Source organism: Emys orbicularis, chromosome 2, assembly GCF_028017835.1.
Source record: "Emys orbicularis isolate rEmyOrb1 chromosome 2, rEmyOrb1.hap1, whole genome shotgun sequence".
NCBI lineage: Eukaryota > Metazoa > Chordata > Testudines > Emydidae > Emys > Emys orbicularis.
In genome coordinates, this window is record NC_088684.1 from 88,671,409 (window position 1) to 88,692,250 (window position 20,842).

General features: G+C 40.9%; 1 protein-coding gene across 1 annotated transcript in view; it reads left to right on the plus strand.

Annotated features, from left to right (window-relative positions):
* PTPRM (protein tyrosine phosphatase receptor type M) overlaps nucleotides 1–20,842 on the plus strand; it is a 712,503-nt gene that overhangs the window by 401,932 nt on the left and 289,729 nt on the right. Inside the window, exon 8 of the mRNA XM_065399529.1 lies at nucleotides 18,956–19,264. Coding sequence (XP_065255601.1) covers nucleotides 18,956–19,264 — 309 coding nt within the window. The remainder of the gene's footprint in view (nucleotides 1–18,955; nucleotides 19,265–20,842) is intronic.

Consider the following 20,842-nt stretch of genomic DNA (forward strand, 5'->3'; position numbering starts at 1 on the left):
TTCTCGGATACTGGTTTCTTAGATGTCTGAATTGTCTTTTCTAATTTTTTAGAGACTATTGCTCTATTTAATTATCATGGGAACATGCTACCACTTTGTTATTGCTGAAGCAGCTTTTTAAGTTGACTGGCTTATACTACAATACTTACTAAACTGTGCATTTGTCAAAAAATTAAAAAAAAACTGTTTACCTTTTAAATGCAGATCTGCTGGATTGTAGTCTTCTCTACTATAGTCCTGATCCTGCAGTCCTCATGCAGTCAAAACCCCCACTGCAAGCTGGATCAGACACTAAATACCGTATGTACTCGTTCATAAGCCGAATTTTTTTAGTAAAAAAGGGAAGCATCTGAGAAGGGGGTCGGCTTATGAATGGGTATAGAGAGGGAGAGGTGGGACACAGCCCCTCCCCCCAACAGAGGGAGCAAGGAGAGGCAGCACAGCCAGAAGGGAAGAGGCGGGGCCAGAGTCTCTCCGCTTCTGGCCATGCTGCTCTCCCCCCAGCCTCCGAAGCAGCTGCAACTCCGGGGCTGGCAGGCTGCAGCCGCGCCGCTCGGCCCTGCCCCCCAGAGCAGGCTGTGGCCACGCCGCTGGAGCATGCTGCGGCCGTGCCACCCAGCCCAGCCCACTGGAACATGCTGCAGCTGCGCTGCCAGGTCTGGCTCGCCGGAGCAGGCTGCGGCCGTGCTGCCCAGCCTGACGGAACAGCTCCAGCCAGGTCAGAGACATCCTCCCCTGGCCCTCCCCAGATAAGGTGGGAAGGGATGGGATGGGGAGAGTGTGGGGGTCCCGGGCTAAGAATGGGGTCAGTGGGGGGTGGTCACGGGTTACTCCCCTGACTCCCAGCTTCTCCCCCCAAAAAAATTTCCCCACCAGGTGCTGTCATGGATGTCAGAGTAAGCAGCTGGTGTGCCGGGACACTTTGTTTGTGCCTGCGGACGCTCGAGGTAAACAAACCATCTCGGCCTGCCAGCGGCTTATCCTGATGGCCCGGGAGCCAAAGTTTCCTGAACCCTGAATTATAGGGTCGGCTTATGAACGGGTTATAAAAATTTTCCATTTTTACTTATCCATCTTGGAGGGGTCAGCTTATAAACGAACCGGTTATGATCAAGTATATATGGTACTTAAATGACGCAAAGCAATCTTAATTCATCTGCTCCCCTAAATTAAGGCTCTTGTCTTCTGTGACATCAGATGTTGTTGCCTCCTCATTCATTCCTTGGCAGCTGAGTTGCTTAAATTTACAGCTCCTGTATGTATCAGGTTGGCATGTTCTTGGTGAAAAGTATTCATCACTGGAATGTATTCCTGTTTTTCCCCATCTGAGAGACCCTGGCTTTTTGGTTTTTGGTTTTTAATATTTATCTTTTATATAAGGCTTTTCATTAGTTGATCTTAAAGCACATTGCAAAAGGAGGTCAATACCATTATCCGCATTTTACAGATGGGGAAATTGAGGCACGGAGGGGTGAAGTTACTTGTCCAAGGTCATCCAGCAGGCCAGTGGCAGAGTCGGGAATAAAATCATGACAGTTCAGTGCTCAATCCACGAGGCCGCACTGCCTCCAGAAAGAGTGTCCATTTACCCAGCTATTTTCTGAAGAGTTGGTTGAGGTTGTTGTGGAGAATGAGGTTTTTAGTGAGTTGGGAGTCTTTTTTATGTTGACAGAGTGTCAATTTAAATATTTATCTGTGTTTATATGCACCTAGGAGTTGCTCTTGTGTAGAGGTTCCTCACAAGGCCCTATGCACCACTTAAGTGATGCTCAGGGTCTCATATGGGCACCTCTTCGGTGGTGTGAATTTTACCCCCAGAGCTTAGGACTGGGTGCATTTTAGAAATGTAAGTAAATAAAATAGCCTGAGTTCTTCAGTTACAAACCAATGTTTCTTTGTATCCATAACATGGGAAGAAAAATATAAATTCTAGTCCGTTGAATTTTTATAGCCTTTGAAGGCCACTATCTAAGTGGTCTTAGTTAAACAATACCAGCAAACAAAAATATATGTTTAGGGACAGTTGCATCAGGATATACCCCATCCACCCAAAATCTTAACAATATGGAAATAAGTTAAGAGGAAAGGCTTGTGCATTCCTTTCTACCTTCATCTTACCTACAGTGCTATCAGTAACACACTCGAGCACGCCACAAGATTTTCACTTCCATCTCCAACAGATACTAAAAGGCAATACCTATCCCAACTTCATCAGGCTTGTACTCTAAAATAAAACTTTAACAGTGACATTGTATGCTTTTATATCAATTGTATCAACAGATTAGCACCATCTAACTATCCCACCTTCCATGTATTTGGGATATTTCTGAAGTCAGTGTTAAGATATTTGATATGTGGTTTCCCCCCTGGAAGTGAGTGCTGGCATTTGTATCACAGCAGAATTGTTGTCAGACTCAGCGGGTTCAGCTTGTTGCACAGACTTTCAGTTATGGCTAAAAAGTTATAAAATGCCTTATAGGCAAACATTACTGAGGTATGACTGGTGTTCAAACAATCAGAACATGAGAAGTAGCAGTGTGGATGGACTATGCAGATGCCAAAGTGTTTTAGATTTTTTGCAAAAGGGTTACAAAGAAAAGAGAGACGCCCTTTTGGCACATTTTCATGGGCGCGATTTTTGAACTCTTATTATTCTCTCTCTGTACCAATTCGTTTTTCTTCAAACCACAATGAAAAATTAAAATAGTGCCCAAAGTTTATAATCTGTTTTTTCCTGCCATTTCAATGATTTTTTTTACAAATAAAGGTTTAAAGCCCCTGTTAAACTGAACACTTCTGATCCTACCTTAAATATGGAGTTACGACCAAGACTCTGTAATTAATTCTTCACCTTATGTGGCTAAATGCTTGGAATATATCCCACCCACATCCCCCATTCTCTATCCATAAATCCCATTGATCTTAGTAGAAGTTATGCACCAGCATAGAGAGAAGACTGGACCTTAGAGCAAAGTTGATAAATATAATACAAAAGAATATTCTTCTTTGAGTAGTGTCCCTCAGGGCGCTCCACTATAGGTGTGCTTGCATCCCTGCGCTGCTGATTGGAGAACTTTGGTAGCAGTGTCTGTTCAGCCTGCACATGCGCGATTCCCTGCCTTGTGCCCTGCTACCAGGGTAGTCAGCAGACCCGGGTGAACCCCCCGCAGTTCCTTCTCAACTGCCCCGGCTAGAGACGGAGCGATTAGCAGTCCGTTTGTGATCGTTCTCTTTACTCTCTTCATTAACATTTTTAGTAGCTGGTTAATCTCCTTCCTTCTTAGTTGTAGATTTTCTTTATTTTCTCTTTTAAAAAAACTTAATTTTTCCGCTTTGTTGGGGACCCCTACCCCCATCGGGGTATGCCTGGCTCACTGGGCTTCAAGAAGTGCCTCTCATGTGAGGAGGCCATCCCTGTGGTGGATAAGCATTGGCATTGTATACGCTGCCTCAGAGAAGACCACATTCCTCAGAACTGTGGTCTCTGTCAACAACATAAACCCAGGTTAGGGAACTGAGACAGAAAATTATGCTGATGCAGGCAGCCCTTCTGCCTTCCCCAGATCCGTGCCAGGAATCACTCAGAAGGTGCGAATCTTCCCCACGGCCCTTGATATCCAGGGACTATGGGTCAAAGAAATCAGTCACAGACCCCTCATGTAAAGGCTTCTAAAAAAAGAGCTGTGAGCCCCAAGCTAGCCAAAAAATATCGCTGGCATGTTCAGTATCGTCAGAACTGAGACTGTCCAAGCATGGTACTCAGCTCACGAGGGTCTGGAGCGGCAGGTACTATTGATGCACCTAAAGACCTGGTGGGGTGCCCGTGGATAAGGACAGGAGCGGGGAGCACATTAGAAGCTGCTGTAGGTATGAAGGATACCTTCGGCACCATCAATAGTGAGCCACTCAGCACTGGAGTGCTCAGAATGGGCAAGATCCCTGACTCCCTCCATACTACTGTCAACACCAGGTCGGTTGGCACCACAAGCGTTCTGGCACTCAAGAGAACTTTCAAATCAGTTCCTGTCAGCCCTGAATGCAACTGACACAGCAGCCCACTCCATCTCCACTGTGGTGGTTATGCGGCGAGCGTCTTGGTTGCACTATCTGGCTTCCCTAAGGAAGTGCAGACTGCTATAGAAAACCTTCTCTTCAAAGGCATCAAACTGTTCGCCATAAAGCCTGACGCGTCCCTCCATATCCTTAAGATTCCAGGGCCACTCTCCACTCATTAGGGATTTGAACTCTTGAACAAAAGAGAAAGTTTAGTCCACAACCTCAACATAAATCCTGCACTTAGCAATTACCAACCCAGCATTTCTATGACTAGACTATAACGGTTCAAAAAAGAACTAAATAAGTTCATGGAGGATAGGCCCATCAATGGCTATTAGCCAGGATGGGCAGGGATGGTGTCCCTAGTCTCTGTTTGCCAGAATCTGGGAATGGGCGACAGGGGATGGATCACTTGATGGTTACCTGTTCTGTTCATTCCCTCTGAAGCACCTGGCATCGGCCACTCTTGGAAGATAGGATACTGGTCTAGATGGACCTTTGGTCTGACCCAGTATGGCCATTCTGATGTTCTTATGAGTCTCAGAGAAAGAAATCCAGAGACTCATCAGGTTATGTCGCAACCATCTACCTCAAAACATCAGTTTGATGTTGATTGAGGTGTCAACAGACCACTCCCCTCAATCGCTGCAGCTGACCAATGCATTGCATCAATTTGGTTACTGACTTGCCCCATTCAGCAGCAACTGGGAATGTATAACATTAGACTCGTGTTGTGATAGGGCACGAGTGGGGAACAGCGCATGTGTGGGTGAATGGACATTGCTACCAAAGTTCTCCTATCAGCAGCACAGGGATGCAAGAGCACCTACACTGGAGCACCCATAGGGACACACATCTCGAAGAACCATCGTTACTGCATAAGGTGAGTAATTGCCTCTTCATCCAAATAATGATGGTTGCACATATTTATATAGCATTACATATCTTGAAACCAACTATGGTGTTGAGACAGTAGTCAAAATTGTAGTAATCATTTTGTTCACCATTGTCAATATTAGATGTGTAAATACTTTCTATACTTGAAGCAATCAGATTTGTAATGGTTTCAAATGATATATTCTGCTACACAGACTGAACAGAGTTAATATAGTTCAGAATTCATATAACAAAGTAGATGTCGGAATGAGTAACTTTAGAGAGTAAGACAAGCAATTAATGTTTATAAAATCCCAATAAATATATAGGGTAAGGTTTTCTCCATTGATTATTAGCAAAATGATATTATGAATATCATAGTCACATTTATGGTGAAATGTAGCTCTATGAAATTATTTATTCCTGCAAATGTAATTTTTTTAAAGATGTATTTTTGCTAATAGCAGATTTTTAAAGCTTCTATTTTTCATAAGGCAGTTGATTGGTTGTCCAAAAACATCAAGTTCATGTTGGCTGTATATTATACTAATAACTAGACTTTGTGTGCATGTGTGTACTAAATCCAGTTACACCATTCTTACATGCACATAAATTGCTGAGAAGAAAAACAAGCATCATCATCATGATGCAAGACCATAATAGGGTATTCTGAAACCATTTTACAAATGCAAAAGCTAAAACTTTTCTAGTCACCCCCCCCCCCCATCTTTAAAGCTATGACTAAATTTTGCATTACAAATAAGAGCTTAAGTACAATATTGCACAAGCAGGAATTTCAGTACATACTGTGTGCAGTTTCACATTAAATACTTACTCACAAATTACACTTTTCCCCCCTTTGCTTTATATTGGATATCTTTCTTTAATTTAATTCTTAAAAATCATAGGCCAAGTCCTTGGCCACTCTGTGGCACAAAGCTGTCTGATCCAGCCACTTCGGAATTTCCCGCTGTAGAGAGGAATCCCCAGATGATATAGAGCAGGGGTCGGCAACCTCTGGCACGCGGCTCACCAGGGTAAGCACCCTGGCGGGCCGAGCCAGTTTGTTTACCTGCTGCGTCGGCAGGTTCGGCCGATCGCGGCTCCCACTGGCCGCGGTTCGCTGTTCCAGGTCAATGGGGGTGGCGGGAAGCGGCGCGGGCTGAGGGATGTGCTGGCCTTGGCTTCCCGCCGCCCCCATTGGCCTGGGACGGCGAACCGCGGCCAGTGGAAGCCGCGATCGGCCGAACCTGCGGACGCGGCAGGTAAACAAGCTGGCCTGGCTCGCCAGGGGGCTTACCCTGGCTAGCCGGGTGCCAGAGGTTGCCGACCCCTGATATAGAGTCTCCCTAGTGGTTCCTACACCTGCAGAGCTGTGGTTATTGCTGGATAAAAAGGGCACATAGCCAGGATACCCCTCACAATGACCTGAAGCAGCCAGAAAGGCCTCTTGGGATTGCTGGCAACCAACAAAGATTAGAGCAGCCTTCAGATTGCTTTGATCTTCACTGGATGCCACCACACAGCACCTATGCCCACCTCGCTCCTGGTCTGCACTATGTACTACTCAGTTGCAGCTCATGATCTGATGGGTTTGTATTTCAGACAAATGTGTGTTATTTATAGAGTATGTATAAATAATATTTATTAAATATTAAAGTGTTTTATTTTGCACATCTATATTGTCTTATATCTAAAGATTTCCGTGCTCTTTACAAACATGTTAACTTACCCTCTCAGTTCCCCTATAGTGTAGGTAGATTTTATCCCCTTTCTACAGATAAGGAAACAGAGGCACTGACTGATTAAGTGATTTCCCAAATATGGCAGGGCTGTTGCATAGCTTGGGGGGAAAGAATCAGGCCTTGTGCTTCCCAGTTCTGTATCTTAATTTCCAAAATTGTCCTTCCAGGCTTATGAGAGGAATGCTAGGCCTTAATGAATAAATGCTGTAAAATTTCAACAATGGTTGGATTTACTCCAAAACTACACCTGACAGATTTGTAGCAGTTATCTTGAAGTTCTTATCCGGATGATTTTTGCATACATATCCTATGCAGGCAGGCCAGAAACCTCTTCTAGCAGAAGAAAAAAAATTCATTTGCAACAGATGTCAGCAATGTATAAGTTGAAAATAGAGCAATATAAAAATAGCCCCTTTTGTGAAGTGTTTGTTTTTGTATTACTTCATAAATGGCCTTTTCCTGAGTAGCAATTACTTTCCATTAGTTTAGTTCAACTGAGAAAAAGAGTTTAATGGACTTTGGATCATGGGTCACTGATGATACAAGCAGATAGTTGCCAGCATTATGTAACCGCTTTCATATACAGTCCAGTAGCTTCACTCCACCAGTCAAACCTTGGTGGCTGTGCACTAGTCTCCCCTTCCACCCTTTCGTCAAACTATGCAGGGCTTGTGATCAACCTGGAGCTGCTTTTATCATAATGGTAAAGAATCTGTCAGTCTTCAAGCTATTAAACTTCCTGCTAACTGTAACCCAGACCTGGCTTCTTTCCTCTTTTGAGGCTTCCAGGTACATTTTTTCTTTTACCAACTGAGTGTATCCCCATTCACCCCCACTTTTCTGAATCTTCTATTGCTGCTTCATGTCTTTCTCTGTCAGGTGTGGTTCTAGAATAAATCCAACCATTGTTCAATTTATTTGACAACACTAAATTTGGAAGGGTAGAAAACATAGCCAACTGCAATGTGACCTGTAGAGATTTGAGCAGTGGAGGTTTCAGGCAACAAGGGAATATTTGGTCTTAATAAATATTAATCTTACACCAATAGGGAGGAAATAACACAGGTTCAAGACTGAGAGTGCGGGACAAGAAGGGCATTACCTAACTAGTGACACACATCACATGAAAGCAAGCATATTTTCATCTGTCCTCACATTCTTTTGTGAACACTGTTTTAATATTACCAACTCTCACCATTTTACCATGAGTCTTAGTATTTTGGTGTTTTTCTTCAAGTCCTAACTCCTAGGGTACGTCAACACTCCAATAAAAATCCCATGGCACTGAGTCTCAGAGCCTGGTCAATTGACTCCAGCTCGCAGGGCTCAGGCTGCAGGGCTAAAAATAGCAGTGTAGACGGTTGGGGTCAGACTGGAGCCCAGGCTCTGAGACCCACCCCACTCGCTGGGAGTCAGAGCCTGGGTTGCAGTCCATGCCCGAATGTCTACACTGTAATTTTTAGTCCTGAGGCCCGCAAGTGTGAATTGGTTGACCCAGGCCAGCTTTGGCAGTGACGCGGGTTTCTTATTTCAATGTAGAAATACCCCTAGAGTGATGTGATTATATGGGAATCTCAACTTCCATTATTTTAAAGAAGAAAGTTTCTAGCCACCATGGTTGTGGAGAAAATCTTGAAAACGTGACCCCTTAAAGGCTCAATCACCAGAAGGCAAAAAAATCCCCAAACCCAAAATGTAATTATTTTTAAAAGTTCATTATTTTTAAGCTAGTATGATTTTTCAAGGCCTGATGCATGATTTTTGACTCCTTAGAGTCAGCAATGCTGCGCTAGTAATGGGATGGGGGAAATGATCTACAAGGGCTCTCTTTCATAAGAAGTGGTCTAATACACAGAAGGGAAGGGAAGAAAATTAAAAAATAGTTTTAAAAGGAATTAATGTTCATGTTAATTTTATTTAAAATTTAAGTTAATTGAAGCAGCCTAAGCATTGTAAATATTCCAGCTAAAATAGCAAAAAATACATGTTTTTATAAAAATGCAAAAAAAATACTCTTATCAAATGAGCTGGCCTGAGTGAGGAGTCAGAGTTCAGATCATAGTCTTACTCCCAGTTTTGTTAGGGGCTCAGCATACTCCAAAGACAATGTCCTCCTAGTGGTAGGGGGGGTGGGATACCACCTTTCATTACTCGGTAGCTAGTAACCCCCTGGCAATTGTATGCTCCTTGTTGATAGGCTCCAGAAGAAAAGTCCAGCCCTCCCAGAGGATGAGATGTGGGGGAGGCAAAAGGTGTAAAGTGTAAGGGAACCTTAAGGCTCTGAGTCTCAGAAGCTCTTAATCCCCAATAAATAAATAAATGTAAAATGTAAGTAGTTGTGGGGAAAGAGCCTTTGCTGTGTAGTGAATAGAAAAGTTATTTTTAATCTTGCATTTTCTGAATCCTACAGTAATTCTCTCTCATTTTATCTTGTATCTAGATGCTTAAAACAGTTCATATGTAATTACATAGTAGGGAAAGAAAGAATGTTCTGTTCACTTGCGACATATGTATTTTAAAGCCAAAAGTATCTTTTATTAGTTGAGCCAGAGAATCCTATTCATTTATCAGTTTTATCTATTTGAGAGTTATTTGTCAAGGCTGATTTCATGCTATATCTCTTGGTTAAGGTTGATTGCACATATTAGATTAGAAAAATTTTAAATATTCTTCCTATATGAGTAGCATTAATTGGTGGCATTTTCTCTTTTACATAGATTTATATGACCATGCAGTCCTGTCACTTAGGTTCAATGAAGTCCTGTCTTAAATCCCCAATTTAACTAACATTGCTGTGGATAACAGCTCTGAATTAATTTAGTTTGTCGGTAGCAACAGACTGCAGTGATAGCTAGAACACCCTGCTACATCATTTTCTGACTGATCTATGAAACAGCCTCTCCCATTTATTTTTTAAACAACATAATAAACAACCTCTGTGCCTCTGCACAGCCAAAAGCCAAAGTCATTTACACCAGTGTTTATAATTTGTTCCAGGTGATTATCATAGTAATTTGAAATGTTGTACCTTAAAGTTTAACCCCCCCCAAACAATCACCGCTGTAATAATTTATTGAAATCAAGTTTTTCTGTTGTTTAATTGGGAGTGCAATATTGCATGTTGATTTTTATACTGTTAGTGTCCATATCATCCAATAGTATAAGTATGTATGAGCCATTTCCATCTTACTGTGCACTGTGGATGGTGCAATATGAGCTTTATAAAACAGTGTATGCTGGCCCATGAGTGTTCTCAGTATTCCTTAACATGTGGTGAGTTTAAAGATGTGTGCCTAATGAGTGCACAGTGGCAGGGCGAGAATGGCTTTCATAATTATGGACTCAGGGCCTGCATTATCTCTAGTATAACTTGAATGGTTGTTTTTTTATTTCTAGCTGCTTACACATTTTGCCAAATGCCTTAACCCAGAGGGTCAGCCATCAGTATTTGTCAGTCAACAGAGTTTGACCCAAAGGGCCAGATCCTCGGCTAGTATAACTCAACATAGCTCCATTGATTTCAATGAGTCTATGGCAGTTTACCTGAGCCAAATCTCTACTGAAGACTTGACAGTCATACTATGTAAGTATGTTCTTGAGCAGTGGAGTCGCCTTTGTGCTGTAGTAGTTCTTCCTAATTTGCGCTGAGAGAGAATTATCAGAGCCTTTTTATTTCTTGTTCATTTGCATATTCACCATGGCACCAGGGGTGCATTTGGGGTAAATTGTCACTGACATACGTGTGAAGTGAAAAGTATATGTCTGCACTCCTTTATTTTTCATTTATCAGTTAGACGCCTGTTTCCTTCAAGCAAAAGAAAAAAAACCATAAGAGCACATGCTTGTATTCGAACTCTCTAGAATTAGCTTGTCATGAAATGTAAAACTAATGTGTACTTGTAAAAACCACTGCAGCATTCTCCTCACTACTGGCTGATGTCTAAGTAGATTTGGAAATGAAAGGGGTTATTATAAAGTGATTACTGAATAGCTAGGTATGTCATTTTAAACAAGCAGCTAAATTCTCTGTTACAGATTCAAAATGTAATCTTGTTTGTATCAGGCATAGTTAAAACCTGATTTTGATTGTAGAGGAGCAATCAAGCAATGGAGGTAATTTGAGAAAAATATATTGAATGATGTTTTTCTTTCATTCTTTATTAAAATACATTAGAATTTAAATGAGTCACTCTCTAAAATATCACTATAAAATGGCAATAACAAAATAAATATTAGAGTCACTTGGCTTTGGTTCATATTTAAATTCTACTATAGACTAAAAAGTCCTCAACAAATCAGTAGATGTCTGATGGAAGAACATACTGAAAAGAAATGACATATATGAAAATACTGCTGACTTAAAAAGGGAATTATTGATGATTACACCAATATTTTACGACTGCAAATTTCAGCCTGGAGGACACATGCCTCAGGGGTATGTGCAGCCATGAATTGGAGGATGTGAGATGAAAAAGGTTAGAAAAGCTGTTTCTTGATGGGATTTTTTTCACTCTTTCATGTTTCTCTGTATTGAGCAATTTTGGTGGTATATTATTAGATAGCTCCATTCAGATATAACATCTGCTTTTTGTCAGTAAAGGGCAATCTCAAAAGCTTGCATGCTTATTATGTATCTCTAATGGGCCTTCTATACATGGCTAGACATCTTGGGGAGACCAGGATTCTGTCATCAGATTTCCTGGACTTCCAGCTTCTGGCCAAGCTAAACATACTTCAAGAAGAGTCTTCCTTGTGGTATGTCTGCATTAATGCTTCTGGTCCAGGATGGAGAAAAGAATTGCAGAACCATGTGATAATAAAAGTTTTTAAAACTTTTTTGTTCAAACTCTTTCAAATCTCAAAGGTCAGTTCTCAGGCATAATGAGTGAAGATTCCAGTTGGCTCTTATTTTATGAATTTTACTTATTTTTTCAGTTGGTTTAGCTGAGCCACAAGTTTGTATTTTGCCACACTTTCTATCCCCAGATTTTGGGACTGGCCAGTCTTGGGTATGTACTGAAAGAAGCCTACATGGGGTGCTCAATTCTGGTGGGGAGAGGTTTCTAATCCTTGTTCTGAAACTGTGATGCTTTGTGACCTTGAGCAAATCATTTAGTATCTCTGAGCCCTCGTTTCCTTATATATAAACTAGGAGTAATCATATTTAGTTACATCATACAGTGTAGTAGGGGTATAACTAAGTGAAGTTTGTAGATCATTTCGGTGGCAGATGTAGGAATATATTGCAGGGATCTCTGGCTCCCCAGCATAGAGTCCCCACATCAGCAGCAGTGTTGCGAAGGCTTCGCTCGTTAGCTATGGGATGGGCAGACAGGAGGCGCTGGCCTCTGCTCCCACAGAGCCCTGGTCACCTAGAGATTTGGCAGGAAATCCCACCCCAGCTTCCGGCTGCCAACTCTATTCCAACTGGAGGACGGGATTGCCGTTTTGAGAAGGGATTGTGTGGGTTGCAGGAAGAGTGAGAGCAGTGCTGCTGCTACAAGGACAAAGCAGGACAAGAGTCTGAGCTTGGAGATGGGGCAGTGGCCCAGGGAGAAGCCTGAGCATGTAGTCCTTATGAGGCTGCCCTGCACGTTAGAATCAGCCACTGCTCTAAAGGAAGGAGGTACCCTAATCGAAGGCTGAGGCGCCAAGGCTGGAGGAACTGTCAAGACTGTTTATGACTGATGAAGGGAGAGTTCCTTTACGGCATTTTTGATTTACGCCATACTCCCATTAACTAGTTTGTTCATTTGTTTTCCCAATGACCACGGGGCTTCTGTCCATGCTAATAAAGGTGTTGGTATAGCTCTGTGTATGGGAATGATTCCTTAGTGAGTCCCTACCTCCCCAAATGTGGTAAGAGTCCCTAGCAGAGAGGGATGCTCCCATAACACAGGCCTCCTCTCAGTAGGGTGACCACCCATCCTGAATTGGGCAGGACAGTCCCAAAATGCAGAGTTCAAGTCCCGGTCCCGGTCTGAATGACCCTGGAACAGTGTTTGTCCCAGATTCCGTGTGGCGCCGCTCCACAACTGTACGAGGCTCAGGGGTGGTGCCCACATCTTCTTTAGCCCCCTCATCACCACAAGGCCTCGCCCCCTGCTCCTCCTCTCCCCCCTGAGGTGCTGGCCAGGCCAGAAGCCGGAGCCTGGCAGTAGTAAGAGCTGCCCAGGGAACCCAGGCTGTTTTGGGGAGCATTCAAGAGCATTGTGAAAGTGAGGCACCTGGCATTAAAGTAGGAGGAAAGGATGATGACTGCATTTCTTCTAGACCTCTGCAGTGAGACTGTTTGAAGCAGTACTTTCCATAGGCATGTGTAAGAAGTAAAATGAGGATCTTGCTTCTGTGTTATGGATTGAGTCCCAGTGATTTTTGTGTGTTCTAGTGAGGAAATGTTGACATAACCATGGTATGTAGCAGTCCCCAATAATGGGATTGGTAAAAGTCATAGAATATGTTCACTAACACAGAACAATTTGCTGTGTCAGGGAGGTGTGTTCTGTTGACACACAACTTTATCTGGAATGGTGAATTTGGGAACAGTTTTTACTATACTGTGAAATAACAAAAAGAAACAAGTAACTGCTGCTATTTATTTTGCTAAATTAATCCATCTTTTTTGCTCCATATGAGATTCAGCATTGTTAGCAGACTTTAAAAGTCACGTCAGGGAACACTGAAGAATGGTCATGTCATAGAGATGAAGGACAGTGTAATATCCCTTGCCCACACTTTCCAGAGAAGCAGTGATAGGGGATGGAATAACAGAAATCCTTGTAACTGGAGAAACCATGCTGAAGGTTAAGTGGTGAAGACAGAGAGGGGATAAAATAGGTTTGAAAGAGGAATTGTCAGATTTTGTTCTTTACATTTTGACAAAATAGTCCTAGGTAAAAGAAAGGGAAAATGTGATTTGCAAAGAAGACTGACACTACATTTCATGTTCCTGATCTCTTAAAATAAAAGACACTAATTAACCTCTTTAAGGTAGCATTCATCCTATCCATACTATTAAAATCCTCTTATAGGATGTCTGTGATTAAATAACAGTAATTCTTCCAAATTAATGACCAGATCCTGCAAATCCTTAACTGCCTTCTTTTGTAAGTACTAATCACATGAGTTTGCAGAATTGAACCCCGTGGCCAGATATTCAGCTCATGTAATAGTGGTGTGTTTCTATTGAACTAAATAAAGTGATGCCAGTTTACACCAGCTAAAGATATGGTACATTATTTCATTTCCCATCCTGCATTCTCTGAGCTTCCTTGGCAGATTAAAAGGGTGGGAAAACTCAGGTTTCATCGTAAGAGCTGTTAAATCATGTACTATTTTAAACAAAGGAAAGCTCTTTTTAAAATGTCTTGTTGATGAACACACACAAGAATAATTACAGTATAACAATCAGTCCATCACAGTTGAATGTGGTCTTTCATGAAACCATTTTCCCAGGTTTGTAAACAGCTTCAAACAGCATCCTTTTCAAGCATGTACAAATTAGAAAAAGTCAGATTAGAGGAACTGAAGGGTAAAATATTGTACATAGTAATTCAATCCTTGCTGTTGACCAGAGTTTGAGACTCCTCATAAAAATTGAGACTTTGTAAGAAAGAAAGAAAGAAGTTGCTACATTTTAGCGATTGTTTCAGGAGATACACCATATTCCCCTGCCTATTGTATCCCTGTATGCAAGGTAAAGAGTATGAGTTTTTTATTATTAGAATCTGTTTATTTTAATCTTTTTATTTAACTTATTGAGTTTATCTGAAGAGAATTCTGAAATCTCCATCTCTACTTAGCAACCATCTTCACAGCTACAATGTGGCCCTGATCCAACAAAGGACTAAAGAGCCTGATCTCACTGAAATCAGTGGCAAAATCCCATTGGCTTCAGTGCTGCAGAGCAAGCCCTTAGAACATATGCTTCAAGTTAAACATGTGAGTAGTCCCATGTTTAAAGTTAAGCACCTGCTTAAGGGTGTTCCTGGATCAGGGCCACAGTGAGCAGGAGCTTGCAGGATCAATTCAAGACCAAGGTGTCTCTCTGCTTATCTCTTCTCCCTCACCCCCAGAATTCTAGTATCTGAGTGCCATACTAAGATTCATAAAATTATGCTCAGCACCCTCTGACACACAGGGAAGCTTCATTTCCCCCCCCATATTATAGGTAGGGAACTGAGGCACAGAGACATTAAGGGTATGTCTACACTGCAATAAAAAACCCACAGCTGGCCAGTGCCAACTGAGTCAGGCTTGCGGTGCTCGGGCGAAGGGGCCGCTTAAGTTCAGTGTAGACGTTCGGGCTTGGGTTGCAGCCCAAACTCTTGGATGCTCCCACCTTGTAAGTGTGGGGCAGACGTCCCGTGCAGGTACTCCATAGAGGAGGCATCCAGTGACCATATAAATGGCCTGGGAAAGAACTTTAAAAGGAGGTGCTGGTTAAAGGAACAGAACAGGAGGGAGGGGGTTGAGGCTTCTATGAATGGTATGGCAGGGAGCCAACCACCCCTTTCTTATAGCCCACCTTAAATCTTCTACAAGGGTGGGGGGGGGTTGATGGTAAGGTCCCAGCCATGAATGGCTGGGGTACCTGGATGAAAAATGAAGAGGGGGCTGGTGGAAGCCTCTGGACAGCTATTGAATGAACATGGAGTTGGCTGCAATGTACACTTTTAGTCCCAGACATCTAATAATAAAGTTACGTCCTGATTAAATCCATATCAAGAGTCTCCTGTCCTTCTTTTCGGTAGAGCCAGACAAAGTGCTGTTGGTGTAATAGGAGGTAATGTTTGGAGTTCCAGAGAAATGAGCAGTGAATTGAACCTGCAATGGAAATTGCTCCTATCAGTCAGTTTCTGCTCCATATTCTCAGGAAAACACTGCTGAATGTAGAAGATGCTAGGATCACTGATTAAATGGGATGCTAAAGTGCCAGGGGCCAGAACTGGGTTTGCTGGTCCCTCAGGTCAGAGCTGCAACTGTCAGACTTCACTGCTTGATACCCAGCTGAAACTGGCAGAAAGAGAGCAGTATGAAAAATGCTGCAGGCACCATCAGGGGGATTGGTAAGAACTACCTGACTAAACTTCAGGCATGACAGACAGTGCACTCCTTAGGGAAGCAATCCTACTCTCTTATCATGAGTCAGTAGACCCAGATTGTCCCAGCTTGCCTCATGATTCATGCCAATGGGGCCTATCGTAATAGCCAGAATACTGAGGAACAACATAATGTCAGTTTATCCAGGGAGCTGCAGTGTGAGTAGAAGGGTTTAGCTTTGTCATCGCCACAAGAAGAGTTTTACCAAGTGCAAAGAAAACAAATGTTTAACAATTAGTTGTAGTCTTCCATTTGGGACAATATAACTAATTACCCTATTACCTAACCCTGTGAGATTTATATGTTGCATATAAAATTATAGTAATGGCATGTAAACCTTATGTTGGAAATACTGTATTTGTCTTCTAGTCTAAGAAATGTGGTTTGAATTCTGATTAGCACTGAGAATTATGAAGTTGCCAATTTATGCAATACAGTGTAGTTCTAGGACAATGGCCTTCATGAGCTGCAGGGATCATCAATGCAGCTCTCAAGAGCACAAAAGCAAATGTCACTACTGAATTTCTAATTTGTGCTGTTTCACTTCATTTAAAGTTGGGAATTGACCCATCAGAAAGAGTGAATGTAAAAATCCCATTGAAAACTAAAACAAGGTATGATTATCATAAAATCTTAGTTAAGTTGAATCTCAGTTTTACAAAATAGCAGCAAAATTCATACCATGATTCCTCTTGCGTTACTGCACCAGAGTGCATCAGTCATTCTCCTAGTACCCTGAATATATTTCACTTCAGATATCCAAAGGATCAAGTGAACACACTTCCATATTATTGGAAGCCATGTGCTGTGCTTTAGGTGTTAGTACCATATAGATGAAAATGTTACTTTAGGTATATACAATGTAGGGCACTTCCAGATTAGCTTCGCGCTTACCTGTTGGTGCTAAGCTATTTTGGATCTTGATAGAGTAGCTGTTTCCTTTGACCACTGTATACTGGTCCACATTTTAGTTAACAATGAAAAAATTGACCTGACGTTTGGGTTTAAAACACAAAGTGAAATCAAACCCTAGTTTCCTTTGGAGTTCAAAAAGTTCTAATCAGCATTTTCTTCTAGTTTTTCATACCTGTTGTGTACACTTAGTTGGTTCCAACCACAAATGGCAGTGGAAGTTCCAAAATGTCAGAAGAAATGCTGTTCTTTCTGTATTCCCAGCTCAATCTGAATCAAAATGCTGGAAACTGAGATAGGAATTAAGAGAAGAGCACCTTTTCTCAGGAGATTTCTGGCTAAATTGTGTAGACATAAAAGTTTAGCAAAATGTTGGCTTATCCAGACTGATTTTTTGGGGGGCGAGGGAGGGTTATTTCTCACTAGTCTTAATGTGGTAGCATACAAAACTTAAACCCAATGGTCCAAATTCACAGCTGGAGTAAATGACCTTAGTCACTGAGTGAAGTGAATGGAGTCATACCAGGTTACACCAATTGAGGATTTGGCCCAATGAGTCTAGTCACTGGATGTGGGGTAATGTATTATTTAGTTAAAATCATGCTGGTGTCTGGTTGCCAGATAACAAATGCAATGTGAAACTTATTGGCTACATAAAAAATATTCTGCAAAGCTAGTCAAAACTATGTAGTTCATCAGCAATTAATAAATGAATATCTGAAAGATTTAAAGGAAGCAGGGGTTATCTATTTTTTCACAGCAATAAAAAGCATGAAGGAGAAAACATTAAGATCTTTGTGGGTTATACAGAGAGCATGCAATATCTTAACACCTTTTCTTGAAGGAGTTAAGGTAGAGATGAATAATATCTTTCAAGAAATATATTTAGCATGCAGGGATCTTATTAACAAGTAAAAGTGATGAAATTTTGAGGAAAGTGTTTAGAACATTCTTGGTGAAGACATGTTGATTAATAAACATAAGAGAGGGACGATGCATATTAATTTGTTTATGTATGAGAGGTTTCTAGCTCATTAAAACTCTTCTGAGCATTTAACTAGTGAAGCAATAGATAAAGCTAGACTTTGGCTTTAATCTTGTTGAGAGCTCCAATATGAAAAAAAAGATTATTGCTAAATATGTGTAATAGCTCCACTAATGACGTGTTTTGCATACATAGTTAATTCACTAAAAATGCAGGGCAAGTGCAGGCCAGCATAGTGCTGTTCTGTGATGGAAATTTGGGTTCATTTCCCATCCCAGTCTCTCATTGCTTGTGCCAGTGTGAGTGGAGAGAGTGTGATTCTCTAAGCAGCATCCTTTGATCAAGTAGCAGCTAGTCTTCCTCTGCTTTGCATGCAGCCATATATCCCTGGGCTATGATCTTATCAGATCAGAAGGTTATCAGATCAGAAGGTTGCTTTTGTCCAGATGTTGGTTTGGAGACCCAAGGGAAAACCCAGGTGTGTGACTCAGGTTTCATGTTTTCCCTCTGAATCTTTACTGAACAAGTGTCCTAAAATGGTATCTTGTGCTGCTTGATTTACCATCTTTTGGATGAGATATAAAACCAAAGCCTTGACTCCTAGTGATCATTAAAGAAACTATGGCATATTTGCAAGAACTAGGAGTATTTGCTTCGGGTCCTAACTGGATTGCTTGTTGATTAATTGCATTCTGTCTAACTGATTGAAAAAAAGAGAGATGAATAAAGAAATTACTTTTAAAAATCAATGTTTTTCTGTATAAAAACTCTCCTTGGGGAGAAGTTTGTCATTTACTGGAAAGTTTCCCTTTAAAATTACCTTCTGCTTTATATATTTGCTTTACTTTTCAATGTCTTTCTTACTTTAAAAGTGCTAGCACAAATATAAGAAAGTGAATATATTAACTAACATACTTCTACATTCTGTAAAGGCAATTTGACATCATAGAGGTTCTTTATTAACATTTGTTTCTCAATTTTCATCTTTTCATTTAAACATATATTTAAAGGTTTTCGTTATACTCTCTTTTTATCTGTCTTGTATTGTATCTTCTCTTGTTTTCTTTATCAAAGATACTTCTCCCTTCTGTGATCAATGATTGCTCTGATTTAAAAAAATCAAAATATAATAAACAAATCTGTTTTTATTCTCCTTTCACACTGTCCTAGCGGTGTGTGTATATTCACAAGGATATAATACAGAACTGTGTATCAGTTTCTTCTTTTAGACTGTAATATGCACAAATAGTACATCACAATCATATGGATATTTTTACAGATCCCATGCGTGGGCCACGAAAACTAGAGGTTGTGGAGATCAAATCCCGGCAAATCACTATTCGTTGGGAGCCATTTGGATACAATGTAACACGTTGCCATCGATATAACCTCACAGTCCATTACCGCTACCAAGCTGGAGGACAAGAGCAAGTCAGAGAGGAAGTAAGCTGGGATACGGAAAGTTCACACCCGCAGCACAAGATTACCAATCTGTCACCCTACACAAACGTCAGTGTAAAACTGGTTCTCATGAATCCGGAAGGACGAAAAGAAAGCCAAGAACTTGTTGTACAAACTGATGAAGATGGTGAGTTTTTACATTTACTACTTTGAACAAATATATTAAAAAAATATTCAGCTTCCAACCATTAAATCTCATTATGCCCTTTTTTGCTATATTACTATCAGAAATCTCTTCCATATGGGCACTTATATACCATGGTCAAGTCAATTCTCTACCTTCTATTTGATAAACTAAAGAGATTTTCTTGTCTCATTATAAGGAATGTTCTCCAGATCTCAAAATACTTTTTGAAACTCTTTTCTGAACACTTTCCAATTTTTCAACATCCTCTTTGAAATGTAGATACCAGAATTGGACATAACAGTCTTGCTAATGCTCTGAGCAGAGGTAATACCATCTTCTTAATCCTACTTGATATTACCCTGCTTGCATCCAGGGATTGCATTAATTCTCTTTGCTACAGCATGCCACTGGCAGCTCATGTTCAGCTGTTATCCACCATAACTCCTACATTCTTTTCAGTGTCACCGTACTCCAGGATACAGTCTTGCACCCTGTAAGTGTGACCTGCATTCTTTGTTCCTAGATGTATAACCTTGTTTTTGGCTCTATTAAAATGCGATTTGGAAAGTGACCCAGAAAGCTTTGTATAACTGATCTGTCCTATCATTATTTACCACACAATTAATTTGTGTGCCATCTGCAAATTTTTAATGCAATGATTTTTAATTTTTTTGAGATTATAAATATTACAGACAGCTATTGCATTGGGCCAGAAACAGATACCTATAAAACTCCACTGGAAGCACCCTTATTTAACAATGATTTCCCATTTACAATTAATTTTTGAGATCTACCAATTAACCAGTTTTTAGCTATTCGATGTATGCTACACTGATTTTGTATAGTGCTATTTTTTAAATCAGACTTATGAAAGGCACATGACATTCTACGTATATTATGTCAACAGTTATCTCTATCAACCAAACTTCTTATCTCATCAAAACTTGTATCAAGTTTGTTTGACGAGCCCTATTTCCCATTAAACTGTGTTGATTGGCATTAATTATGTAACATTCTTTAATTCTTTACTGATTGTGTCCCATATCAGCCATTCTGTGATTTGCCCGGGATTACCAGCCTATAGTTATCCAGGTCATTCAGTTTACCTTTTTTAGGTATTGATATAACATTTACTGATTTCCAGTCCTCTAGAACTTACCCAGTGTTCCAAGGCTTGTTAAAAATCAGCACCGAAGATTGAGAGAGCTTTTCGGCCAGTTCTTTTAATCATTGGTGTCATATGAGGACTGCAATTATCATGACTATATTTGTTGTTATAGTATTTGTGCATGCATTTTTGCAAATACAGTTCTAAAAACATGGCCCTAAAATGCATAGAGAGAGAGATCAATAGACATTTGCAGTAAGCTCTAGTAGCTACTCTGTATAAATCCATCCATAATGCAACAAGGAATATCATTAGCCCAAATCATTATCATTGTACTGCTCTGTGGTGCATTTTTAAAAGAGACACATGATTGTTTCCTGTATTTCCATTTACATGAATAGCTTGCCTTTTAACAGAGGAACACTAAAACATTTTTTCTGGCCAATCAGTTGTTCACTGCAGAATTGCAA